Source organism: Podarcis cretensis, assembly GCF_951804945.1.
Source record: "Podarcis cretensis genome assembly, chromosome: 5".
In the NCBI taxonomy this organism is placed as follows: Eukaryota; Metazoa; Chordata; class Lepidosauria; order Squamata; family Lacertidae; genus Podarcis; species Podarcis cretensis.
The window spans coordinates 92,153,758-92,179,392 of NC_137174.1; the positions used below are offsets into that span (position 1 = coordinate 92,153,758).

The following is a 25,635-nucleotide window of genomic DNA, read 5'->3' on the forward strand; positions in this document are numbered from 1 at the left end:
CAAATTTGTGGCTAGATAGGAAGGGGCTTTAGGCTGAAATCACCCTGAACCAATTCAGCATTGTCTGACCAGTCTCAACTGAAGCCACCAAAAAGGATGTTATGAAACGAAACTATTTTAAAGGCTCGTTTTCATGCTCCCGTTTAGGCCCCCTCCTCAATGGAGTTTAGATCAGGAATTTCCACCTACCTCCCCCCCAAAAATCTTATTCTATTGTGGTTTATCATCCTTAGGATTGCTCCCATGCCCGGGAAAGCCTATGGAGAGCAAAAATGTCTTCAGTTTCTGGAAAGTGTAGAGTGCGCGCGCCTGTCGTATTTCATGCGTCTCTGAATGACATTAGGCTACTGCACTAAAGAAAGAAAGAAACAAGCTTCACAAGGGCAAGAAAAATTCATTTTATTATATTTAAGGCCAACTCCGTTCTCCCCTCGCGAAGCCACAGAGAAACGCACTTCGCCTTTTACTGAGGCGCGATCACTTCGTGAGGTAAATAGAGCGAAGCAACGGCCTTTCCCGCCCTTTCCTCGCCAAGCCCCGCCTCCCCGCCCCCCTTCCTCGCGACTGGAGCTTAATGCTGACGAGCGGAGTTCCCCTCTGCGCCTGCGCCGAATTCGCCGCTTCAGCGCGGGGAGAAGGGCGTGAGGGAAAGTCTACGGAAAGGTTTCCCTTCCGGGTCGCGTAGATAGTTCTGCGTGAGGGGGAGGAGCAGGCGGGCCGACGGCGCGGGGGATGGAGCGGGACCTGCTCCGCCAGGCGCTCGGCTTTCACGGGCCGGCGCTGCTCCCCTTGCTCCGTACAGAGCAGCACGACAACCCCGACTTCCGAGGCCTCCTGCCGCCTGGCGGGCCTGGCCTGGAGGCGCTGCCGCCAGCCAGGTAAGCGGGCCCTGCCTTGGCTGGGGGAGGGAGGGGAAAGGGGGCGGGGCTCCTCGTAGAGGGGGCGGGGCCTCTGGATGGGCGCGTGTTGCGTCATCTAGTCCAACCCCCTTTCAGTGCAGGAATCCCTTTTGCCTGGCGTGGGATTCGAACCCGCGACCCTGAGATGAAGAGTCTCGCCGACTGAGCTCTCCTAGGGTTTGTTTTTATTTTGCAGCCCGCCCCTGAGGCGCTGTATTATCCCATGAAAGCGCCTCTGAACATGTGTAGGTGCTTTAATAATAATAATAATAATAATAATAATAATAATAAATAATATATTTATACCCCGCCCATCTGACTGGGTTTCCCAAGCCACTCTGGGCGGCTTCCAACAAAACACTAAAATACAATAACCTATTAAACATTAAATATATACCCTATATACATATTGTTGTTTAGTCGTGTCCGACTCTTCGTGACCCCATGGACCAGAGAACGCCAGGCACTCCTGTCCTCCACTGCCCCCCGCAGCTTGGTCAGACTCATGCTGGTAACCTCGAAAACACTATCCAACCATCTCGTCCTCTGTCGCCCCCTTCTCCTTGTGCCCTCCATCTTTCCCAACATCAGGGTCTTCTCCAGGGAGTCTTCTCTTCTCATGAGGTGGCCAAAGTACTGGAGCCTCAGCTTCACGATCTGTCCTTCCAGTGAGCACTCAGGGCTGATTTCCTTCAGAATGGAGAGGTTTGATCTTCTTGCAGTCCATGGGACTCTCAAGAGTCTCCTCCAGCACCATAATTCAAAAGCATCAATTCTTCGGCGATCAGCCTTCTTTATGGTCCAGCTCTCACTTCCATACATCACTACTGGGAAAACCATAGCTTTAACTATACGGACCTTTGTTGGCAAGGTGATGTCTCTACTTCTCAAGATGCTGTCTAGGCCTGTCATTGCCCTTCTCCCAAGAAGCAGGCGTCTTTTAATTTCGTGGCTGCTGTCACCATCTGCAGTGAGCAGGTTTTGCTGGATAAGGTTTGAAAGCAGGCTGTAGCTGTAGGAAGTTTCCACACCATAAACATGTCCGTTCCCCCCGCCCGCCCAATGTGGCATTTTGTGTTGTATGATGTAAAGCCCCAATTCTCCTCCAGCACAGCAGTTAGATGTTAGTACTTCTGTGCCATCCAGCTGTGCCCTCATATCCCAGCTTGATCACTTAATATCATTGCAGGAATGGCACTGGTTTTATTCTGAGTTGGTGACAGTCATTTGACATTAACATGCAACAGAGCCTCTGGTGTCATTGGCCCAGTCCTGTGGAATATTGGTGTCAATAGAGATTCAGCCGCCTTGAGCATGGTTTTAACTATGGAAAGGTGGCATACAAGTAAAATGTTGATGGTGGTAATGATGAGAACTTGAGCAGGGACATCTATTTAAACTTTTAAATGACTGCTGAAAAACTTCTATTCTGCCAAGCTTATGCAGGCAATTAAGAACACATCTTTCCATAACAGTTAACTGATGGTCTCTGGTTTAAATTTTTATGTGCTTTTATTATATAAAGATCCTATTGTAAGCTGCTTTGATATTCTTATGATAAAGTGGCATAGGAATATTTTTATATACAAATAACACACACAAGCATATATATACGTGTGTGTGTATACATGTATAGCATTGGCAGTCACCAACCAGCTATGTCAGACTCCAGAACGTACTAGGGAAGCAGCGTCTTTAAATTTGATAGGACTTCTAAATAAACATACTGAGGACTGTACAGATCTCAGTTTAATGGCATCAAGAAAGAAACATATGTTTAATGATATGCTAAAGGCTGAAAGGGTAGCTGACTAAGAGCTAATGTGTTTTGAATGCAGAAATGGCTCAAGGCGGAATTAGACAATCATGTTCCTAACCATATAATTACAAAGCATCAGCTGGAAGAGCAAAGTTGTGCACTTTACAGCAGACTTACTAGAATGAGATGGTGTGTTTTCTATCTACAATGCTGTTACAGTAATCAAGTTGCCAAGTTCTCATTTGGAACAGTGTTCCTTTAGGGCAGGGGTAGGGAACCTTTTGAAATTTTGAGGAAATGCAAGCCTGCTACATCTGAAAGAGCAGGAAAAATATATAGGACCACAAAAGAGTGTGGATAGGCCCCTGTCATCACCTATTTCGTCTGTGGGAAAAGCACTTGCATCAGCCACCTTGCAGTCAGAGAGAGAAACTCCTTGCACCTTTCCTCCACTCACAGCGGGGCAGGGGGGGGGGTCTGACTTTCCAAACCTGCACATTTTGAAGAGTGCATGCTGCATGTAGGAAAGGCTGAGTCAGTGCAGACAGGAATTGAGCAGTAAAAGCAGAGAATTTGATTTGGTTTATTTCATTTCTATGCTGCTTTTCATCCAAATGAATCCCAAAGCAGCTTATAAGCAGTAAATAATAACAACATGATAGAACATCACAAATATAGGCAGTGACCGATTTGCGAGGGGGTTGCATGCCTTGGCACTGCACGCTTACATGAAATCGTGTATAATCGGAACACCCATTGCAAAACCCTACAAACACGCCATTCCTTCCCCACCCCCTTTTGTGACATTTTCAGGTCACTTCTGGGTTTGCTGTGATGTGCTTCGTGGTTGCACACATATCAGACGCACCTCAAAGTCACTGCCTGTATAGCATAAATCATACAGAACAATTAACAATCTTCAGTGAAACAGTTACAATCTATAAAACACTGTTACCAAAACAATGACTAAAAAATAAGTTAAACATCACAGTTAAAGCAAAAGTCACATTGTATGCTTAAGAAATCAATACAGCATTTATAACCTGTAAAACAATATTGACAACATTAATAAAATAGCAGCCATAAAATAAACTAAGCACTGTTAAGTTCATACAACACTCCCTCCACACACCCATGACTCATAATCTTTTACTCTATTCAGCTCATTAAAATACACATAATGCCTGTGGCAGCAACTCCCTTCTGAAGGTTCCTCGGCTTGGGGGTGGGGCAGCACAGGTGAAACCCACCACCCCCTCTGTCCAATAAAGGGTCTCTCTCCCCTCAGGTCTTTCTCTGCAAATGGATCCCTTATGAAAGCTCCTGGGGCTGGAGAGGGAACATTTACTCAGGTCTATTTAAAGAAGGGATGCAGGTGGCACTGTGGTCTAAACCACAGAGCCTAGGGCTTGCCGATCGGAAGGTTGGCAGTTCGAATCCCCGTGACGGGGTGAGCTCCCATTGTTCAGTCCCAGCTCCTGCCCACCTAGCAGTTCGAAAGCACATCAAAGTGCAAGTAGATAAATAGGTACCGCTCCAGTGGGAAGGTAAATGGCGTTTCCGTGCGCTGCTCTGGTTCGCCAGAAGTGGCTTAGTCATGCTGGCCACATGACCCGGAAGCTGTCTGCGTACAAATGCTGACTCCCTCGGCCTATAGAGTGCAACCCCAGAGTCGTAAAGAGACCTTTCTGAGGGTAGCATGGGAGGTGTCACCCCAGGTTGGTGGGCCCTGATTTAGGAGGTGCTAATCTCTTTTCTTTGCTGTTTCAGGAAAGAGAGAGGACTTGAAAATATTGAGATACAGCATTTCATTGCAAAAAAAGCTGATCTTCTTTTTTCTCATGCTTGGAAAACAAATGTGCCAACAACAACAGAAGCAAATGAAGGGAATGAAGGTAAGATTTCTACTAAGACAAGGCAAAAGTTGTAAGTCATGTTGTGATTAGTGGTACATGCTGATAAGTGCATCTCCTTAATGTTTTTTTCTTTCTTCTCTCACCCCATGGTCTAGAAAAATTGAGGAAAACCTTCATATGAAATATTTTGCTCTTTTAAGTATTAGAAGTGAAATATTTATTAAAGCAGTTTTTGAAAACTGTACTGTTAATAATCCGTTCACATTACTTCTTGATTTAGAGTTCAAGCGTTGTTAGTATTCCAGGCAACAGTAATATGCTAAGCAACATTTTTCAGATGTACCATATTTTTCGCCCCATAGGGCGCACCTAGTTTTTTTGGGGGGAAATAAAGAAAAAAAATTATTCCGCCCCCCCAGGCACGGGACTAGGGTGGGGGAAGCCCGAGCTTCCGCCGACCCCAGCCACCAGAACAGGCTGCTCTCCGCAAGCCGTGGGAGGGCTCCCGCGGCTTGCGCAGAGCTACCCGAAGCCCGGGTGCGACTGCTCAGCGTGCCCAGGCTTCAGGGTGCAGGCAGCTCTCCGCAAGCCGTGGGAGCCTGGCGGGAACTTCCGCGGGCTCCCAAGGCTTGCGGATAGCTTCCTGAAGCCTGGAGAGCGAGAGGGATCGGTGCGCACTGACCCCTCTCGCTCTCCAGGCTTCAGCGAAAGCCTGCATTCGCCCCATAGGACGCACACACATTTCCCCTTCGTTTTTGGAGGGGGTAAAGTGCGTGCTATAGGGTGAAAAATACTGTAGTTGGAATAGTATTTGCAAATGTGGTATAATACAGAATAGCTTCATAGTGCCAAAGCCTTTGCACAACATATCATTTGATGTCTGTTGCTTCTCACTTGCCTAGGATTCCTATATCAAGTAAAACAAATCAATAAATGTTTAAATATATGCATATCTCATCAAGAAACATACTAAAAGGTGGACTTGGTTTTCAGTGTGTCTAGATCTTCCATTTTCTGAAGTTTGTGAAGCTTGAAAGTGGATGTTTTGAATTAAAAACTACACATCCTTTTCAGACACCAATTTTCATTGGGGAAATAGTTGTATTAGTATTTTCTCTGTTATTCTGTGCTCTGTCCCACTATATAATAAATGTGATTTTAATATATGCACCACAGCTGGGATCTCTTCTCTTTGGGGTCAAGTCCCAGCTCTGGTCCAAGTAGACAAGTTCTTTAAATACTAATTTGGGCCAGGTGGGGAGTGTACTAAGTGGCTTGTGTGTCAAAATTGTGAATAGCTGTAAGAAGCTGTGGCTATAATCCTAACCCCAATTGCCTGGGAGTGAGCCCCTCTGAATTCATTAGAACTTCCTTCTAAGTAGGCATGTTTAGGACTGTTCTGTAAGAGTGAAATCTTAAACCCACTTACCTGTGAGTTTTAGCCCCATTGAAGTAGGCATGTGAAAGGTTACACTGTAAGGTGGCAGTTTTTTATTTAAAATGTTTTTATGTGATACAGTGGATAATATCATATTTTAAAAACTGTTTATATAATATTTTATTTCAACATGACTCTTTTTATCTCAATTGAAGATTATTATGCTACTATGCCACCTTTGGAGCAGTTCATGGAAGTTCCCAGTGGAGAGAGGAGAGAGCTGTTTTTCCGTGATATTGAGCGTGGGGACATAGTGATCGGAAGGATTAGTTCCATTCGAGAATTTGGTTTTTTCATGGTGCTGTTCTGCCTTCGAAGTGGCGTCACTCGAGAGATAGCAGATCTAGAGATCACTGTAAGTCTGATGATAACTATTCACATGTGAATTCTTGCGCTGGAGACACTTTCTGATGGATCATTTCGTTTTGTGTTAGCTTTTTGTACAACAAATTGGGAGCTGCTTGCTCAGGAAAAGTAAATGTGTGCTGTGGGACAGTCAATAGTTTAAAGCTTTTACTGTAGTGTGGCCTTGAAAAGTGGTGAGCTAGAAGATGTTTCGCTACCTCAGCAAAACGTTTCTCATTCTTTTTCTGTTTAAAGGTTATTTTGAGGACATAAAAGCCTTCAAGTGAACTCTGTTGCAGTTTTGATAGCATTTGTGCAGCTCTTTAAGACGGGAGACATCTCAAAATGACATTCTTGCAAGCATTTATGCATTTTGCTTTGCAAAAGCTGATTAGAATTTGTTTTCAAATGAATTCTGCTTCCTTTTTCTGTGCTCAAGGGTGTTATGCAAAAGTGTAAATTGTATGTATCTTACTGGAAAATGTGCAAGAAGCATTTCTGCTTGGAGAAGCACCTCTTTGTCTGGAGGAGAGGCCAAAGATTTTCATGAGGCCCTGTAAACATAAAAAGAAGGATCTGCAAGTGACTTCATGTTCACTGCCTTACTACAAGGCTCTCTGTCAGATCACGTTCTTATCTTACTGGGAGCTTCTCAGCTTTACAGCAATTCCTAACCTATGTGGGACACTGGGAGAATTACGGGGCTGGACCAGCAACAGCCGCGCTGGTGAACACTGCAAAAATAGGAAGAAAACACAAATCCACCTCTCTTATCATGTTTTCCCTTGCGCGTATTGTTCCCTCCCCTTGTGATTTGGAGCTAAAATGTCAGCAGGACTGAATCTTCAGTGTTGCCATTACAGCAAGTTCAGACCAACATGGTATCTCCTAAGTGAACCCCTCCCTGCAATGAATATAGCTGGCCTGAGAATTCACTTATATAAGTTATATGTGTTCCCCTTGCCCCAGCAAGAACATTTACTGGTCTGGTAAAGGATGCTAAAGTTTTTGGTCATTTGGTTTCTATTTCAGGCTCTTTGTCCATTGAGGGATGTGCCTTCCCAGAGCAGCCATGGTGACCCTTTATCATACTATCAAACAGGTGACCTTATCCAAGGCAAGTTAATTTGACTTAGCCTCACAACTAGATTCCCCCTTCATATTTATTTTCAGGATATGTTGACAGGATATTCTGCTGCTTAAATCAAGCCTTTTTTGTGTTTTAATAGCTGCAATCAAGGATATTGATCGCTACCATGAAAAGCTCACAGTCTCACTGCACAGCTCTGCTCTATCACCCAGTCTAGCAAGTACCAAATTAGGAGTAATCAGCTCAGAAGATCTGCCTCTGCACTACAGGTACGAAACAGTAATATACTGCATCTGCTTTCTTTAGTGGCTCAATAAACTCTTTGGCACATACTGAGCTTTCCTTAATAGAATAAAATATTTAGCCACATTTGAACATAATGCTCAACCATAGTTTCACACTACATAAGTCATCCTAGTCTTCTGGGCTTGAACACTTCGTCCCTTTCCCTCTGCTCCTGTGAGTTTAGAGAGAGGATTTCTGAAGCTTTCATTTCCTTTTAGTTAATGACACTTTGCCCTTTTGTCTAATCTAGATACTATAGTCATCACTATCATTAATTTAAACAAGCCAACTTCATAACCAGTGGCTTGAAGCTGGCCATTATTACCAGTCAGACAACAGGAACCCATGGTTATCTAAAAGCAAAGGTTTCTAAGGTTTTCCTTGACCTTGTGATAGGATTTGGGGATGGGGTACACACAAGTTCAGAAGCAGCTGGCGAAATATTTAATGTGGCACATTCTCATGACTTCTTAGATACATGCAGAGTGTTTCTAGCCCATTAATGAGTTTTACGTTCACTTCATTGTGAAGAGAAACATTTTGCATTCAGTCTCTAAATGCTAGATTGAGGCAGGCTGCCCTATCCAGTCAATGGAGACAGAGAAGTTGTGTTTGTTCCTCTCAGAAAACAAATGCAGGCATAGAGCGGGAAGTGCTACGAACATTTTATGACCAGCAACTCCTCACAAAGTAACTATTTTGTGGTTGTGCCAGTAGCCCTTGAGGAAGTGGGTGAGTTGGGCATATTCCATTGGCAACCTTTCCATGTATCTTTATGCTTGTCCCTCATCAGTTCTGTATTAGAAATAGAATGGGAAAGATGTCCCTGTCAAGGTTGAACCAAAGACAGAATGCTCATAATTGCTACCTCTCTTTTTCTTTCCCCAGGAAAAGTGTTGAAATAGCCAGCAGTTTGGAAACATATGATAAAGTTTTACATCATTCCTTGGGCTTTGCCAATCCAGCTGTAGTTGAGTTTCTGGTAGGAAAACTAGGATTGAATGAATCCAGCCCACCATCCTTAATGAGAGGACTACAAAGGTATATAAGGCACCTCTTCACAGAAAGTGTTGCAGTTCTTTTAAACCTTGGGCAGCTTCCAGGTTTACTTTATTTTGAGATTGCTCACTAAAGTGAAACTTCCATTACTTTTTTAAAAAACAAAAAAAAGAGTGCAGGAAAAGCTCTTTTTCCATTTGCAACTAAATTATTATTAAACTTCTTAAACAAACAAAGCAAATATTTTATATTGGGCAACAGGTTAATGTTCTGATCCATAACCAGATTTAAACTAATTCAGCCACCTACTGAGGGATAGTGACTAAAGTGTTAGACTAGACAGGGGTCAGCAAACCTTTTCAGCAGGGGGCCGGTCCACTGTCCCTCAGACCTTGTGGGGGGCTGGACTATATTTGGGGGGGTGAATGAATTCCTGTGCCCCACAAATAACCCAGAGATGCATTTTAAATAAAAGGACACATTCTACTCATGTAAAAACACGCTGATTCCCGGACCATCTGCAGTCTGGATTTAGAAGTTGATTGGGCTGGATTCGGCCCCTGAGCCTTAGTTTGCCTATCCATGGTCTAGGACTTGGGAGACCAGGGTTTAAATTCCCCCTCAGCCATAAAGCCTAACCTACCTCATAGGGTTATTGCAGGAATTAAATGAAGAGGTGGAAAACCATGTACATCACCTCCACACATCATCATCATCATTATTATTATTATTATACCCCACCCATCTGGCTAGTTTCCCCAGCCACTCTGGGCAGCTTACAGCATAAAATAAAAATAAAAATTTAATTTTCCAAAATAACAAAACTGTAATAAGAATTGGGTACAAGTCTAGTTATGTAATACTATATCCACTTAAAATTACGTTAATTGTGTAGTATCATCTCAAACATACTCTTAATGCATTAATGGTTAATATAGCCTCTCCATGGACAAATCTGGGTAGTCGGTGGGATGTCTTCTGCCCTTACATACAAAAAGAAAGGAGACAAAGTTTCAATAAATGTATCTCTTGGCAGTACCTTTTGCTACCTTTCTGTGCCTGAGTAGTTGCTCTGAGATAGCCATCTCCCATATGTTGCTGAACCTTAGATTTCCAAAAGCATGCTATCACTAAATGTGCGGCTGTCAATAAAAAGAACCCTAAATCTTTGTGTCCGATAGTGAGGTCAGAATCCATTTTTAGTGAAAGCCGAGCTAAAGCCAGATTTGGAAATAATATCAGAAACTGGTCCAGAACATGTGAGCAATTTTGCATTCCCACAGAACATGGAAATAGGATCCAAAACTACTACAGCCCCTCCAGCAGAGAGAGGATAAGGATTTATTGATTTTTGCTAAGTGAATCTTAGTCAAATGCCACCTGAGGACGACCTTCAGAGAAACTCATTGAAGGCAAGATAAATAGATTTTTAGGGGCAAGGTCCTCCTTTGCTTATTTTGGCCTCACATACTAAACGTTAACATTTTTGCATTTCCCATATAATATTCCACAAGCATACACTAACTCGATGAAGCAGTGAGACTTGGTACATATCAATTAAAATACCATCAGTCCTTTTGCTTTTCATTCTAAATGTTTTGTGGACAAACAAGACTGCAGCAGCTGGAGCCAGTTAGGGTGCCGTTTTTTTTAGATTTTCCTTTAGCCCTCCTTTAGTGATCAGTTTACTTTTGAGCAGTAGGTCCCATATCCTGTAAAGACCTCTGTTTCACCTACCACGCTTTATATTTCTGATACTTAACCTTTCTGCCTAAAGGCAGGGTGATCTAAAGAAGGAATTAATGGGGACAGCTCAGGGGCCAAAACTTAGCTTTGAGTCTTCCATGTAAAGATTACTGATTTTAAGAAGGGGGTTGTTGATTCAGGTTACAAGAAAGGAAGAACTTTCTGACAGTCAGAGCTGTTGGACAGAGGGACCGATTCCCACAAGAGGTGGTGGACTCTCCTTCCCTGGAGGTTTTGTAGCAAAAGTTGGATGGCCCCTGTCATGTATGATCTAGTTGGGATTGCTGCATTGCAGAGGGTTGGACTAGATGACCCTGGGAGGTACCTTCCAGCTCTTATGCGTCTATGATTTAAATGTTCCTTGATTTATTTTTCTCCCCTAGCAAAAATTTCAACGAAGAAGATTTTGCCATTGCTTTGAGGAAAAAACAATCAGCCTCCTGGGCCTTAAAATGGTATGCACGTCTTCATATTGATAGGCAAATGTTTTATGTAAGACTGGAAAGAACTATCATTTTCCTCCCAGGATCGTGATACTTGCTTGAAATGGACATTAGCTATTTGTCAAGTTCCTCTGGTTTATGATTGGGAACCATGCTGAGGTGCTTGTAAAGTGAGAACGTAGATATTTAAGGAAATACTTTAAAAAAAAATTAAGTGTGATGATACTTAACTAGTTTTCCCATTTAGCCATATTTCTGGATCATGTACTTCTGGCTCACAAGACTGGAGTGAGCTTTCCTATCATTGCATTTGCTGTTTGTCTACATGTGGATAAAAGTGCTAAATGTTACTTTGTTCCCCATGGAGGATCAATGAGAGATAAGGTTAGTCCCCAAAGAATTCTGTCCTTATCTTCATGTAACTTGAGGAAACTCCACTGCATTTTAAAACTGGTTTTTAAGGAATTTGGAGAAAATCTGCAATGATAATGAGAAAAAGTGCATTAGGCAGATTTAGGAGCTAAAGAAAATTAGGAATGTCACTAACCTTCACAGCTTATCAAGTTTGAACTACTGCAGCAAATTACCCAGTTATTGATTTGCATATAGAAACCATAATATTCATAATGCCATTTTTTTTTTAGTGTCAAGATTGGTGTGGATTATTTCAAAGAAGGCCGCCATGTGGATGCTATGAATGAATACAACAAGGCGCTGGAAATAGATGTGCAAAATGTTGAAGCCTTAGTAGCCCGTGGAGCTCTGTAAGTGTCTGTTTGATTTGTAGCTGGAATGCAGAATTTTAAATAATTTTATGAGCAAATTTAAAACATTTGTACTTAACAAGGTTCCCCCCCCCCCTTCTAGGTATGCAACAAAAGGAAGCTTAAATAAAGCAATTGATGATTTTCAGGTTGCTCTAGAAAACTGTCCAACACACAGAAATGCCAGGAAATACCTTTGCCAAACGCTTGTTGAACGGGGAGGACAGTAAGTGTTGCCTTGTGACTGGGCCAAACATATAAGCGTCTTTCATTTCCCCCTACAGTACTGTACTTACAGGATCCTTAGCCAAAGCTGTCATGCTCAGGGAAGTCAGTGCTTTTTCCGACTCTCACACACATTCATTATTATCTCAAAGACAAAGGAGAGGTGGGAAAAGTTATCGGTGTCAACAAAACTTGCTGTTTTAGAGGGCTGGGATTGAGGCACAGGCTCCTTTTGCTAATGTCACTATGTGGTTTGACAGGAAAACCCAGCTCCACTCATACCCATCCCACCATACCTTGGCATCTACTTTTTTGTTGCTGTCCTTCCTACTATATTGTAATACTATATACTATATTCCTACTAATATACTATATTCCTACTACTTTCTTGTTGTTAGCCTGGCTGAGCCCGGCTTCGGCTGGGGAGGGCGGGATATAAATAAAATTATTATTATTATTATTATTATTATTATTATTATTATTATTATGGTTGTGGGCATCTGCTGCATCTTGCATCCTAACCTTTGTTTTAAATGTAAGTTCTTTTTATCATGCAAAATGCTGAATTCAATTAGCAGAACTGTCATTTCACTGCCATCTCTCTCCATAAGGATTTCTGAACTAAACCATACCTAGGAGATGCTTGATTATTTAGTGCAGTAACATGTCGCACAATCACCTCTGCTATGAAATTTGTTATGCCTCGCTGTGCTCAGGTTCAACCCAATGACATTTGCATGGTGGGAGGTACATGAGAACGTGTTCCCACATTGTTATAATGCTGATGGACTGATCACAAAGTATTTCTTAAGCATAAAGTGTTCTCACTCTATAAATGTAGCTGAGGCTAATTGTGGTAGTTAGAATACTTTACATGTTGTATAAAATCATCTGCCAGGTTAGAAGAGGAAGATAAGCTGTTGAATGCTGAGAGTTACTACAAGAAGGCTTTAAACATAGATGAGACCTTTCAAGAAGCTGAGGATGCCTTGGTGAAACTTCGTAAGCAGATGCAGGTGATTCTTTACTTTCTCTTAGTTGACTGAGGTAAATGCATCAAGAGGCATGCATTATTTTTTGTTCTCGCAAGCTTCCATGGGTCATTTACTGGGAGCGTGGTTGCACCTATCAAATTGGATGTGTGTGGAGTTTCTGAACTGCTGATAAGTCAGGGATGGGGGCTGATTTGAGAGAAGAGGTAGAATATGGCACTGAAGCTAGATTCAAGATGCCTCAATCAGATTAGCTCTGCCAACAGGACCTATCTGTATTTAGTAGTTAAGTGAACTTTCAGAGCAGTTATTCAGAAATAAGTGTTGTCAGAATTAAGCTTGTTTCTGAAGCACGTGTATGCTTGGGATCAGATTGCAAGGTTGGTACAGGGAGGCTTACAAGAACTTGATTCCAGCGGAACCAAAATAAATCCTGCAAAAGAAAAGATTGCCTTTTCTTTTGGCACGGGTGCCAATAATTTGGGATATTGATCCAGCAACTAGATTCAGCTATCTTGATGTGCCATGAGCTTGCTGATTACCTACAACTGAATATAATTTTCAGAGATCCTTAACCTACAGGATTAGTTAGCATGCCCTCAAAGTTTGATCATAAAAGTTTTCCAGATGAGATTTATTTATAGCGTGCATGTTTGAAACACATTGAGGGTCACTTTGTACGTGCCAGTATTGGGCTTTCCCCCTCTACATGCTGCCTCTCTTCTGTCACGCAGAGAAGAATACATGCAAAGCGGGATGCCATGTCTATTTTTACCGAGACATTTCCACATAACATGCCAGCAAAAAGCAGCCTGTAAATGGAAGCTTGGTAAAAATAGACTCTGTGTCCCCCTTCGTATATGTACCTCTCTCCCCTTGGTGGGGAGCATCCGACAGTGAGGGGGGAAATCTAAACAAGCACATGCAAAGTTGACTTGAGTTACTGCTGAGACTTAACAGTCGCCCTCCTGTAATACTGATGATATGTTTTTCTTCAATGCATTTTCCTCTGAACTGGAACTGTTGCTGCTGTGTCTGACCTCTGGTGCTGCTCATCAACAACCCATTGGAATATGATTACGTGTGTAAACCATGCATCAAACTGGGCTGTGATACGGTTGCCATATGGTTTGTATTCATACATGGCCTCTTCCAATTATGTTTTAATTTGGATCACGTTTTACGCAAAAATCCAAATAATGATTATTTCCTTGATGCCTCTGTATTTGGTTAATTCTGTATGGCCGACCACTTTGCTATTTTTCCTTTTATGCCTTCTGAATTACGAATGTCATTGTATTGGGCAATGGATGCTAATTCCCATCTTTGTCCTTTTATTATTATTCTCTTTTAATGTATGGGTTTTAAACTGCAAACATGGCCCTTAATGCCATACTTGTTCATCTTAATGCTTAACATCCCATTTGAATACCTTTGTTTTTGGATCTGATACCTTGGGGTTGGTGTAAACTGTGTGAATATTGGGTGGAATTTGGGGGGGAAACCTTGGGTCAACACTGGCTTGTTAATGGAATATTTTCAATGTTGGGATTCAAAAAAGAAATCTCTGGAAATGAGAGAGAAACAAGCTGCAAAAGAAGAGAGACAAAAAGAGAAGAAAATAGAAACAAGTGCAGAAAAACTGCGTAAGCTCTTAAAAGAAGAAAAAAGGTAACCTCCATTATATTCAACCTTCTATAGAGCCTTGTTGGTACTGTAAGTATAGTAAGGCATTTGTGGTTATTGGTGAGCTGATTTTGTGGCGTGTGTGTCTTCCTTCTAGTGAAAAAAGCTGATGAGAACCTTCACAAGAGTTATTTCTTTTTTTAAAGTCTCAGGGAATAAATGAGGAAGATTAAAGCACCAAGTTCCTTTGTAATGACAGCTGAACTCTGAGGCATGGTTTTGAATGCCCTAAGCATTATTTAATTCACATTTCATAAGAGAACAGAATGGGTTGCTCTTAACCAGGTATTTAGCCATCTAGTCAGACTGCATTGTAGGGTTACAGCAATGAGTACACTATGAACAAGCCTGGACTTACAGTGGCTTGTATGGAATGAAACACCATGAAATCTGGGGTCATTTGTTTCCTTCTAGTGGTATTGGGGAGCAGCGAAGTGAGTGCAAGTCATTCATGCATGGTAACCCATTATGGCTTACTGTGACATGAACATGGACATTAAGGAATCTTAACCACAGAGGGTGGGGAAAATGTGACCTCTTGTTATATACAAAATATCTCGTTATAAGCAAGTCTTTTACTCTTTTGCATTGATGATACAGGATAATATATATAAGACAATGGAAAGAAGATTCTTTGGCCCTGCTCCTCTTTTTGTACCATTCACCATATGCAACCTTTTGTTTCCTGGAGCATACAATCCTTGGGAACCTAACATAAATTAAACAGAAGCAACCTGTGCAGTCATTACACTCATGTGAAGAAGCAAAACATACCTTTCCCAATTTCAAATCTTTAGGCACCAGTATTGAATCACTCAATTTAGTCTTTCATAGGTAAAGCTGAATAACTGCCAAAATTGTTTATACAGTACCATAACTGTATATAGTACTTTGGAATAAACATAGGTCAATACTCTTGTAAGGTTACAGTCTATATTGTGACCCAGGTGAAGAAAGCAGAAAAGAAAAGGGGAAGAGACAAAAATAGTATGAGATGAATGTGAGGAAATAGAGTTTCACATATCAGAGCTCAAAGATTAAGGGGTTGAGGCAAAACTTTATTGGAAAAATATTAGTTTTGAGGAAGGGGGGACATAAGGCAAGGCAAGGAAGGAAGGAAGTGTATATGGCCTTTCAGTTAGGAATCTAATGAGTGTTGGTAAGCAAAATCAGATACTATCTACTGAACTTAATCCACTGTTTATTATTTTTTTAAGGGGAGGGTAAAGCAATTCCTACAGCAGCCGCATGGTCTTCAAATACTGTTTTACATTTTAGTGCAGGCATCCCCAACCTTCGGCCCTCCAGATGTTCTGGGCTACAATTCACATCATCCCTGACCACTGGTCCTGTTAGCTAGGGATCATGAAAGTTGTAGGACAAAACATCTGGAGGGCCGCAGGTTGGGGATGCCTGTTTTAGTGTTGCTACGTGGTGGGTAATTTTGGTCATCTTGATGAGATAAGGAGTAATAGTCAAATTTCTGAACTTGACTACCAGGAAATTTTTAAACCATATAAATGTATATAGTTCAGCAGCTAAGTAGGAAATATTTGTCAAAAAATACTGCATTTTTAATGCTAACGGCATTACCTCATGGTTAATTAAAACTTTTAGGTTGAAGAAGAAAAAGAAAAGGTCAACTTCCTCTTCCTCCTGCAGTTCTTCATCAGATGAATCTCCTTCCTCCTCTTCCTCTTCCGATAACAAAAAGCGTAAGAAAAGGAGTCGGAACAGGTCCGAGTCCTCACGCAGCTCTAAAAAGCACACATCTAGGAGTTTCTTACATCAAAGTAGGAAAGATGACTGCTACTCTCCTCCAGCCAATACCTCTGCTTCCTTCCTTAATCAAAAGCATGAAATGGAGAAACTGCTGGAGAGACAGGACAGGTTAATCTATAAGACTGAGGTAAGAGAGAGAGATCACTCTCTATCAAGGACTTCTGCTGCTGAAGATATTTATGGAGGTAGGTCTGAAGATTCCAGAGAGTCCTACAGCAGTTCCAAGACTCAGGCAAATAGTAACACAACTGAAAAACAGGGTAAGTTAGATAGAGTTTCTTCTGATAGGAGGGATAGTACTGGTTCGTATCGTAGAAAGTCTGATGACAGGAGCAAGATGAGATATTCAGGAAAATTAGAAAAAGAATCAAAGAAGGAGCATTATCAGAAGCACAGCCCAAGCCAAACAAAGTACTCCACATCTCCAACAGGGTCCGATTACTCAACAAAATCAGTTGAACACTACAACCGATATACTAGCCAATGGATAAATGAGCCTAGTAGGTACAGTGCTGACAACAGACCTGAATTGGCGTGGGTTAAAGGTGAGAGAGAACCCAAGAGCAGGGAAAGGGAAACCACAAAAGCCAAGGAGCGAGATGAAGAAGCAACACTCAATGGTAAAGGACAGTCAGGAACTGGTGCTAAGAAACAACTGCCTCAGAATTTGGTCAACATATTTAATCAGATTGCTGAATTTGAGCGAGAAAAGGGAAGTAAACAGAAAAACCAGTGATTTTTTTTTAAAGTGCAAGTATAGGTCAGCTTCTAATCACTTGATGAGTCTGTACTCTTAATGGGGAAAAATTGGGGTGTGTGTATTTCTGTTCCCTCTACTTGATATTGATTTAGGGAATGGCGAATATGCAAGAGTTTCATCATACCTTTTTTTTAAAAAAAAAGATCTTTTGCTGTTTTGGATATTAATATGTGATAGCGTGATTGGCTGAGAAACTTTAATATTAAAACTGCCACCTGTGCTTAAATGGCATCTAAATTGCACTTTACAGAAGGAGTATTTCCAAGGCATCGATGACTGTTAACTTTGTATTGTTAATAAAAACATAAATGTGCCATTAGTGTGTAAATAGCCTGTCTTGCCATTAAATTTTTTTATAAAACTTCCTTGGTTTTCTTTAATGTCTGTGGATCATCCAGTGGCTTTTTCACTTGAATCATTTTGGGGGGTGGGCCAAGAGGGGGCCTCTTAAGCAAGAACACTTGGGGAAGTTTTCCTAACGCTCTCAGAATCTTTAAGTGAAAGATGCTACTTAAGCCGAGTCATGAATAGAGGAAGTTTATTGAGACGGGTAGGGCAGGGGAGCACAGTTTGATATTGTTTTCTAAAGATTACCATTAGCTAAAGCTACAGAACCTTTAAAAAAAAACCTGGAGAAATGTGAAACATTAAAGTCAGTCTTCTTAGGCTATTGAAATTATTAAATGACTTCATGTTCATTGAGGGTTTTATTTTAAAAATAAAACTTTTATTCTATTTTCCAGTAACTCAGCTTGTTTGATATAACCCAAAGTAAACAATGTTTAAATTACTTATCCACAAAGAAACTCTACTGCAGTTTAGCAAATTAGTATTTCTAAATAGCGGGATAAAGCATTAAATTATTTATGTCTTAAAAAGCTCTGAGACATTCTCTGCAGTATAACACTGAAAGCTAATTGGGGCTTTTGCTACGAGAGGTTCCAGAAAAGCTGCTTTGGCTAGAAGGACGTGAAAGAGTTTCTGCATTGGGACTCAAAGTCAGAGATACAACTTTAAGCGGAGCACCAGATGAAGCTGAACTCTTGGGGGACCTAGAAGACAAAAGGAAAGATGTCACACTAGAAATATATCTTGAATATTGCAGAAAACAATACGATGTTGTAACATCCATATTAGCAGTGGGAAAAATCCTGTCCTTTTTTTTTCTTTTTTTGTTAAGAGAAGTCCCTGCCTTCGTCCCTCCACTGAATCTTACATGATTATCTTAAGCAGTACAGGAAGATATTAATGAACCTCCCTGAGCACTTGTCCCAGCAGCAGGCTGGTAAATTTGGCATGGCCTCCTCCATAAAGTACTCTTGGTGCCGTTCCCTATCTTTGCTATACTTCTTGGCATGTGAGGTTCTTGCCTTTGCTACTGTCTGATTCCAGTTGTGGCCAGTGAGGCAGTGCTGCTCACTTTGCTTCCTAATGCTGTGCGCTGCTACTTACTACCAAGAGGGAAGGGCATGGCAGTAGGGAATGAACAGCGGCAGGGCCAATCTGACACTCCTGCCACCACACCCACGCCAAGCCCCCTGCTACCTTTCTCCCTTTTCTCTTGGTAGCCAACAACCACGCACAGCAGGTGGCCAACGCTGCTCCACCAGCCCCTCCTATCTGGTTCCATAGTGTCTTCGATGGATCCCTTCTCAGTACTTGCTGTGACTGTTGCGAGACCTTGCTCCAAGCAGTCAAGATCCCCACCACCACCAAAAGGAGATGACCTCAGCACATGCTAAGAAACAGCTTATTGAAATGAGCTCAGTATGTTTAAATGCATGAAGCAACACTCTGAAAGCATTAGGCCAAGAATGGCCCGTTAAAGTCCATTTTACACCACATTCAAAAGGATCGTTGAAATGAGCTTATTTTTACTGCTATCAAATGCTTATCACACATGGACCTTCCCTTATGAACCGACCCGGACCCTGCAATCATAATCGAGGTTCTTCCTTCTTCATGTGCCCCCTCCATGAGAGGTCTGGAGGGTGGAAACATAAGAGCGGGCCTTTTTGGCGGTGGCTCCCCTCTTGTGGCGCCATCATTATATATCTTTAGGTGCCAGGTAAAAAACGTTATAACCAGGCCTTTGGCCTTTATCTGTGGCCTTTTAGAAGTGGGATGTTTTTAATGTCCGCTCCCCGCCCCTTGGTTTTAATGCATTTGGGGGTTGTTGGTTTGGTTTTAAGTCGCTTTGGGTTGCCTTGGGAAAAATTAAGTGACTAACAAATTTCAATAATAATGGGTCTTCTCTAGCACTGAATATTGCCCTGTTTTCCTTTGCTGCTGCCTTTGAAGTCCACCCACGGGGGAAAGTGTGTCAGATATTAGATGCTGTTGAAGGCCTAATTCAGGCACAGGCAAACTCAGCCCTTCAGATGTTTTGGGACTACAATTCCCTGACCTCTGGTCCTGACCACTGGTCCTGTTAGCTAGGGAACATGGGAGTTGTAGTCCCAAAACATCTGGAGGGCCAAGTTTGCCTATGCCTGGCCTAATTATTTAATTAAATTTGTATACCGCCTGTCAGGGACTCAGTGGGAGCGCAGGGAGGAGAGGAGATGGAGAGCGAGGGGGAGCAATCCGAGGGCAGCGTAGGAGAATATGACAGCAGCCCGATAGATTCCATGAGCCTCTCCAGCGAATCGGAAGATTCACAGAAGGGGGCGCCGATGGGCAGGGCAAGGGGCGACCCAAGGGGGACACCCCAGAAGCAAGGGGCCAGCGGGGACTCCCAGAGCAGCAGTTGGAAATCAGGACCAGCTTCCCCACCAGAGCGTAGTGGGGGGGAGGAGTCCCAGGTGTCAGAGCCCACATATGCACCACCAGCGAGAGAAGATGAGTCAGGGTTGACCACGCCTCCATCGGAGAGCGAGTTAATGGTCAAGAGGAAAGTTGCAGGCTGGGCGCGCGCGCCAAGTTCAAAGGTACAGGCGAGCGGCACAGAAGGTAGCCCGGATAGGGAACCAGGTCCTAAAGCCCGCCGGAAGGAGGGGCAAGAATCGTCAGGGTCAGCGTCAGAGGAGTCCAGAAAGGATGAGACCCTAGCGGGCAGGAGGGCCCAGAGGAGAAAGGAACTTAGGAAGAGGTGGAGCAAGGCGAGGGTCTTAAACTGGTGTGGAAGGGGAGGAGACTCAGACGGGACTTCGCCGGTCTAAGGTCGAGACGTAGAGCTGCACGCTGCGGCTTTAAAAGGGAAACTGAATCGCAATAAAGACTTTTGTACATAACTACAGCCTAGCGTTGGTCCTCTGTGAGCTGGGACCTGGAGGCAGCTCTGACACCGCCCTTCATCCAAAGATCTCGGGGGTTCACAGAATAATTAAAGCTCCTTTCCTTAGTACTCCATGAGGGTGATTTAAGTGCTATACTAGTGTGAATATGGTTGTATTTTCCTCTAGCTGAAAAAGTAAGCTCCATAAACACTGAACGACTGTTCTTTGGTCAAAAGTCAGGACCAAAATTAAGTGGGGCTCCTTTTCCAGTAGATCATCAAGTTCTACTTGCTGTATTTAGTGACAGCTTGTGTGCAGAGTACCAGTAACAAATCAACTCTCCCCTTTATTCCCCACTGAAATTGTGAGTCACTGGTGCGTTTTCTTCCCAGCTCCTGCCAAGTGGTCAGTCAGGAAAGATTAGTTACCTTGCATACAGACCATTTCCCCCATCCTCTTTGGATAAATGTTGTGGTCACTCTACAGTAACAAAGATTAAAACATTTTTTATAATAGCACTTACATATTTGAAGAGGTTGAGCTGTGAGGAGATGACCGAAAGCTAAGCCGAGAAGAAATCTGAAGCTGGAGGGAAGCCTAAAAAAAAAGTATTGTGGTATTAACCATTAGTGCATATAAACAAACATACCAAGTTCATATTAGGCTATTACTTTGAAATGGCCATATTTTGTGGTGTGGTTTTAGTCTCTGAAGGTTTTTAGTGGTGTTTTTTGGAAGCAGATTTATCAACACGAGAGAGTACCTGTTCGAAGTATCTCTGAAGTATTGTGTTCAAATCTGGATTTGATTCTGCAACTTCGTGCAACATTGTATCAATTGATCTGCTGAACTCTTTCAATGAACGAAGTTCAATATCTTGTTCTTCTTGTGTTTCTGATTGAGTCCTCTTTAATGCTCGGATCTCTCTAGTTACTCGGGCGACCTTTTTAGACAGAAAAGTATTACAAGTATTTTTTAATCGATGCTGCTATGGTAACAATTAGATTTCACGTTAACAGATTTTATATAGTAAATATTTTAGCAGTAATGGACAATGTTTATCTTTTTTTATTGAAATTGAAGCAATTCATTTAATAATGATAATGCTATCTTCATTTAAACTAACCTGTTTTGTGGCTCTTTCTAGTTTTGGCTTCTGGTCATCTATGTCTTTACTTAACTGCAAAGCTTGTGCTTCTTTCTCTTGTATTTTTTCTCTGCAGAGAGCCTCCTCTTTCAAAAGAGTATCAAGATTACCCTGCATGGTCTGGAGAAATACAAGTTTGTACATAAACCTGTTTTGAAGCCATTTTAAAAATCCATAACAATAAATAAATGCTACACAATAAAATAAAATAAAATATACATTGGCACATTCTTTCTTGAGTTGTAACTCAGATCTGTAAAATGAGAACAACAGTATGTTATCAGAGTTAGAAGAAAGCTCAAGGAACTAGTGATTTACTTGTTACTTCCTTTATATTCCACCCTTGCAAATTTCTGGGTCATATACCAGGTAAGACATACTCCATAATAAAAAAGTATAAAGGGTAACACAATTAGTAGGGGCTGTGTAGTTTGGAACAATATGCCTTCCTCCGACTTCTACTCTCAAATGGCGTTGCTACTTCTAATGTTTTTAGAGGAGCCTCTATCTGTGTAAGGGACGCGGGTGGCGCTGTGGGTTAAACCACAGAGCCTAGGATTTGCTGCTCAGAAGGTTGGCAGTTCGAATCCCCACGATGGGGTGAGCTCCTGTTGCTCGGTCCCTGCTCCTGCCAACCTAGCAGTTCGAAAGCATGTCAAAGTGCAAGTACAGTGGTGCCTCGCAAGACGAAATTAATTCGTTCCGCAAGTCTCTTCGTCTTGCGGTTTTTTGTTTTTTATAAAATTTTTATTAGGTTTTCACATTTTATACACACACACACAACAAAAATAGAAACAAAAACAAAACATATATAATTTCATACTCTTACTTTCTTTACCCCCTTTCCTTGACTTCCCCCCACCCCCTCTTCATACATCCCAATTCCAATAATTAATTCAGCAATTTCTTATCTCTCATCTTTAACATATTATTATTATTTTTAAAACTTAACTCTTTTTACTTATCCACATTTAACTTATCCAATTCTCTTATAAACATTAAATCTTTTTTTCTAAGGTCGACCTAATTTCCCTTCCACGAATTTCTCCTTTTATATTTTAATTAGTTATATGTCATAATGGCCAAATACAAAAATCATAAAATTTTAAAATTCTGTTCTCCCCTCCCTCCCTACCCCGGTTTCCATCCCTTATGTCCACAGAAACAGTTCCTAGCCCGGATTCCTCACATCCGAGGCCTTCAAGTCTCTGTCAGTCTCTCTCCGCCAATTTTGTTGGTAACCCTTTTTGTTGGTCCTCGGGTCTCGAAGGAGTTCAGTCGCAGTCACACCAAGTTTTCTTCCATCCAAAATACTTAAAAGCAGTTGCTGCAAAAGGTCAGCTAATCTCCCATACTCAAAGAGGAAGTCCCAATCATATTTCTTTATTCTTTTAAATTCCAGAATTCCAGGTACTCCAGGGACTTCCTCCTTCATCTTTCTCATCTTTCACAGATTTGTAATCCGAAGATCTTCTTCTTTATTTCCTGACAATATAGGCTTCTGATTGGTATTTTCCTGTAATTTTTCCACTCCTTCTTTCCTCTCCACCAGTTCCAAAAATGTCTCTTCTGGTTCAGCTGCAGATTTCTTATTAGTCAAATCCTTTATGCATTCAGCAGAGTTGTTTGTTTTAGAATTCAAGGTCATAAGTTCTTTGTTCATAGCCGTACTCTGCTCTTGCAGGATTCCCACGAGAAAAAACATTATTTCTATCTCTGCCAGTAATTTTCCTTCTGCAGCCATTGTAATGTCTCTAGTTCCCCCTAGGGGGATTCCAATTACTTGATAGTCCTTTTCCAACAGTCCGTTACTTATTGTTTATAGCTACGTTGTTTCCAACCACCTCAGTTCAAATGCAACACTTTTAGTTCAGAGAGTTATTAAGTAACAAAGTTCTTAACTTTAACCGCCCGTTTGACAGCTCCTTTGACAGCTGTCAAACTCCTTATTCTTTTTCCTCTGGCTTACGCACAGGACGCTCCCGGGTTCGGGGGGGGGGTACACAAAAGCTTCCAAAATTCCTCACTTTCTCTCTAGCACAAAGACTTCTTCTATCAAATTCATTGAAGTATCTTTTATCTGACACCAAAAACAATGCTCTCCACCTTAGTTCTCCAATCCTTGCTTTAGATCGTTTGTAGGTAGGGGGGGTGCGGACTTCCCTTTAGCACATCCCCCGATTGTACCGAATTCAAAGGTATAAATTTTAAAGTCCAGATTCCATTCTACTCACGGGTTGTTTGTTTTCCAGTCCGAATTTTGGGGAAAAAGTCAGCGCTCTCCGGCCATGGCTCGCGGCTACGCTCCACTGAAGTAGCGGTAGCCTTTAAAAAGGCTCTTCGTGGATCGGGGAAGGCGCTTAAAGGTGCCTGCCGAGTCACCAAGTCCGCAGGCTTCCGCGCCTGCGGTTTCTAAGGGTCCCCGCGTCGCCGGCACGGTAAGACCCGTCTTCAGCAGAGCCGATTCCCTCCGGAGCTCGGAGGGAATCCGCCATTAATCTGATCGCGCTAACCCGGAAGTCCGTCTTGCGGTTTTTTCGTCTTGCGAAGCACCCCTATTAGCGGATTAGCGCTATTAGCGGCTTAGCAGCTATTAGCGGCTTAGAAAAAGGAGGGGGAGGGAAAAAACTCGCAAGATGTTTTCGTCTTGCGAAGCAAGCCCATAGGGAAATTCGTCTTGTGAAGCGCCTCGAAAAACGGAAAACCCTTTCGTCTAGCGAGTTTTTCGTCTTGCGAGACATTCGTCTTGCGAGGCACCACTGTAGATAAATAGGTACCACTCCAGCGGGAAGGTAAACGGCGTTTCTGTGTGCTGCTCTGGTTCACCAGAAGTGGCTTAGTCATGCTGGCCACATGACCCGGAAGCTGTATGCCGGCTCCCTCGGCCAATAAAGCGAGATGAGCGCCGCAACCCCAGAGTCAGCCACGACTGGACCTAATGGTCAGGGGTCCTATCTGTGTAATCAAATGCATAGATGCGGTTTTATCACCAATAGCATCACCAACACTGACTTGTAGAGGGCCTGGTCCCTGTGTTTTGTGACACCCAACGCGTGGGCTGGAGGAATTGGGTGCCGTCCTGATTTTCTCCTGCCATAATATATAAAGCAATTTTAAATCTACACAACTTCAGAAGAACTGGTAAGAAAGACAGTGACAGTTGCAAAATCATTGAAAGCAAAAATACAGTGTATGAGGGGGTGAGGGATGGAATGAATAAATACTCTTCCTAGGATATTTGCACAGAATTTGCTTCATTCTATTCTTCCCTTTACACCTCTTCCTGTCCAATTACAAAGCAAAGGTGGCACTTCACAGTGTGAGGAAGTGGATAGATATAAGAACAAAGTTGCTAGAAAAGTTTAAATTTGGATAAGGATTATAGAGTGGCTTAAAACTTAGCTTAAGACAGAAGTTTCTTTACCTGTATATCTTCCTGGATTTCCTTGATCTGTCTTCTCTTGTATCTGTATTTCTCATCCGCAGCTCTTTTCTCGTTTTCCAGTTTCAGCTTCTCTTTGTGCTCCTCACCTATTAAAAATACAATTATTTATTGAATTTATTGGTTGCCTTACCTCTAGGCAACATACAGGAAAAATTACTTTTAAAACATCCAGTCTAGTCCAATATAGCTATTAAATACAGGGAACCAACTACAGTAAACTAAGCAAGAGTTTTTAAAAGTGGCAAAAGTCCACACTGCTACAGGCACAATCAACCGTAAACATGATCAGAAACAGAAGTAGATGTTAAAGTTGTGCACTAATTTAAAAATGTTTAAATTATTAAAAGGTCTAGAACACTCATTTAATGCTGGACTGTGGACAGGATATGCGTTCCAGCAAAGGAGGCTGCATGAATTGCTTCCAGCATAACAAAACTGATGCATTTCAAAACATTTAGTCTGCATTGAGACGTCAAAAGTGATCAGATCTACACAAATTCACTTTTACAGTACCTTATACTAATCCAAATGACAATATTATGCAGTGTGCTTGACTGAAAAGTTTATGGGCTAATGCAGACCTAATGTGAGCCATTGCTTAACCCTGGTTCAGTGTTGATTGTCGTCATAAGCTGGTTCGCACAACATAGTAAGTGAAACTGACTTAGGGAGAATATGACTCAGTGTGAATATGCAGGCTCCCCAATAGCTGCTTGTTCTTGCTTTGCTCCCCTCTGGTCCTTTCTAGGTTTGCTC

At 42.1% G+C, this 25,635-nt stretch overlaps 2 protein-coding genes across 8 annotated transcripts in view; one reads left to right on the top strand and one right to left on the bottom strand.

Moving 5' to 3' along the window:
• Positions 1 to 610: 610 nt before the first annotated feature.
• TTC14 (tetratricopeptide repeat domain 14) lies at positions 611 to 17,434 on the top strand. Of its 7 annotated transcripts, none has more exons than XR_013839370.1 (12): positions 611 to 878; positions 4,429 to 4,553; positions 6,108 to 6,307; positions 7,330 to 7,414; positions 7,527 to 7,656; positions 8,561 to 8,713; positions 10,801 to 10,872; positions 11,505 to 11,624; positions 11,728 to 11,850; positions 12,748 to 12,865; positions 14,403 to 15,361; positions 16,145 to 16,259. XR_013839370.1 is itself a non-coding variant. In XM_079977844.1 (12 exons), exons 1-12 carry the CDS (start codon positions 733 to 735, stop codon positions 17,043 to 17,045), a joined length of 2,283 nt encoding a protein of 760 aa, XP_079833970.1. In that variant the 5' UTR covers positions 620 to 732; the 3' UTR covers positions 17,046 to 17,434. The 7 variants fall into 7 exon arrangements, 3 of the variants coding, with proteins under 3 accessions (XP_079833971.1, XP_079833972.1, XP_079833970.1); XR_013839373.1 differs by having other exon boundaries at positions 613 to 878; positions 12,748 to 13,969; positions 14,403 to 14,512; positions 16,145 to 16,163; XM_079977844.1 differs by having other exon boundaries at positions 620 to 878; positions 14,403 to 14,512; positions 16,145 to 17,434.
• A 156-nt stretch (positions 17,435 to 17,590) lies between these two features.
• Positions 17,591 to 25,635, bottom strand: part of CCDC39 (coiled-coil domain 39 molecular ruler complex subunit) — a 29,055-nt gene continuing 21,010 nt past the window's right edge. The window contains exons 16-20 of the mRNA XM_079977746.1: positions 24,859 to 24,965; positions 21,414 to 21,554; positions 21,051 to 21,230; positions 20,811 to 20,884; positions 17,591 to 18,121 (exon numbers count right to left, since the gene is read on the bottom strand). Coding sequence (XP_079833872.1) covers positions 17,983 to 18,121; positions 20,811 to 20,884; positions 21,051 to 21,230; positions 21,414 to 21,554; positions 24,859 to 24,965 — 641 coding nt within the window. The 3' untranslated portion in view covers positions 17,591 to 17,982. The remainder of the gene's footprint in view (positions 18,122 to 20,810; positions 20,885 to 21,050; positions 21,231 to 21,413; positions 21,555 to 24,858; positions 24,966 to 25,635) is intronic.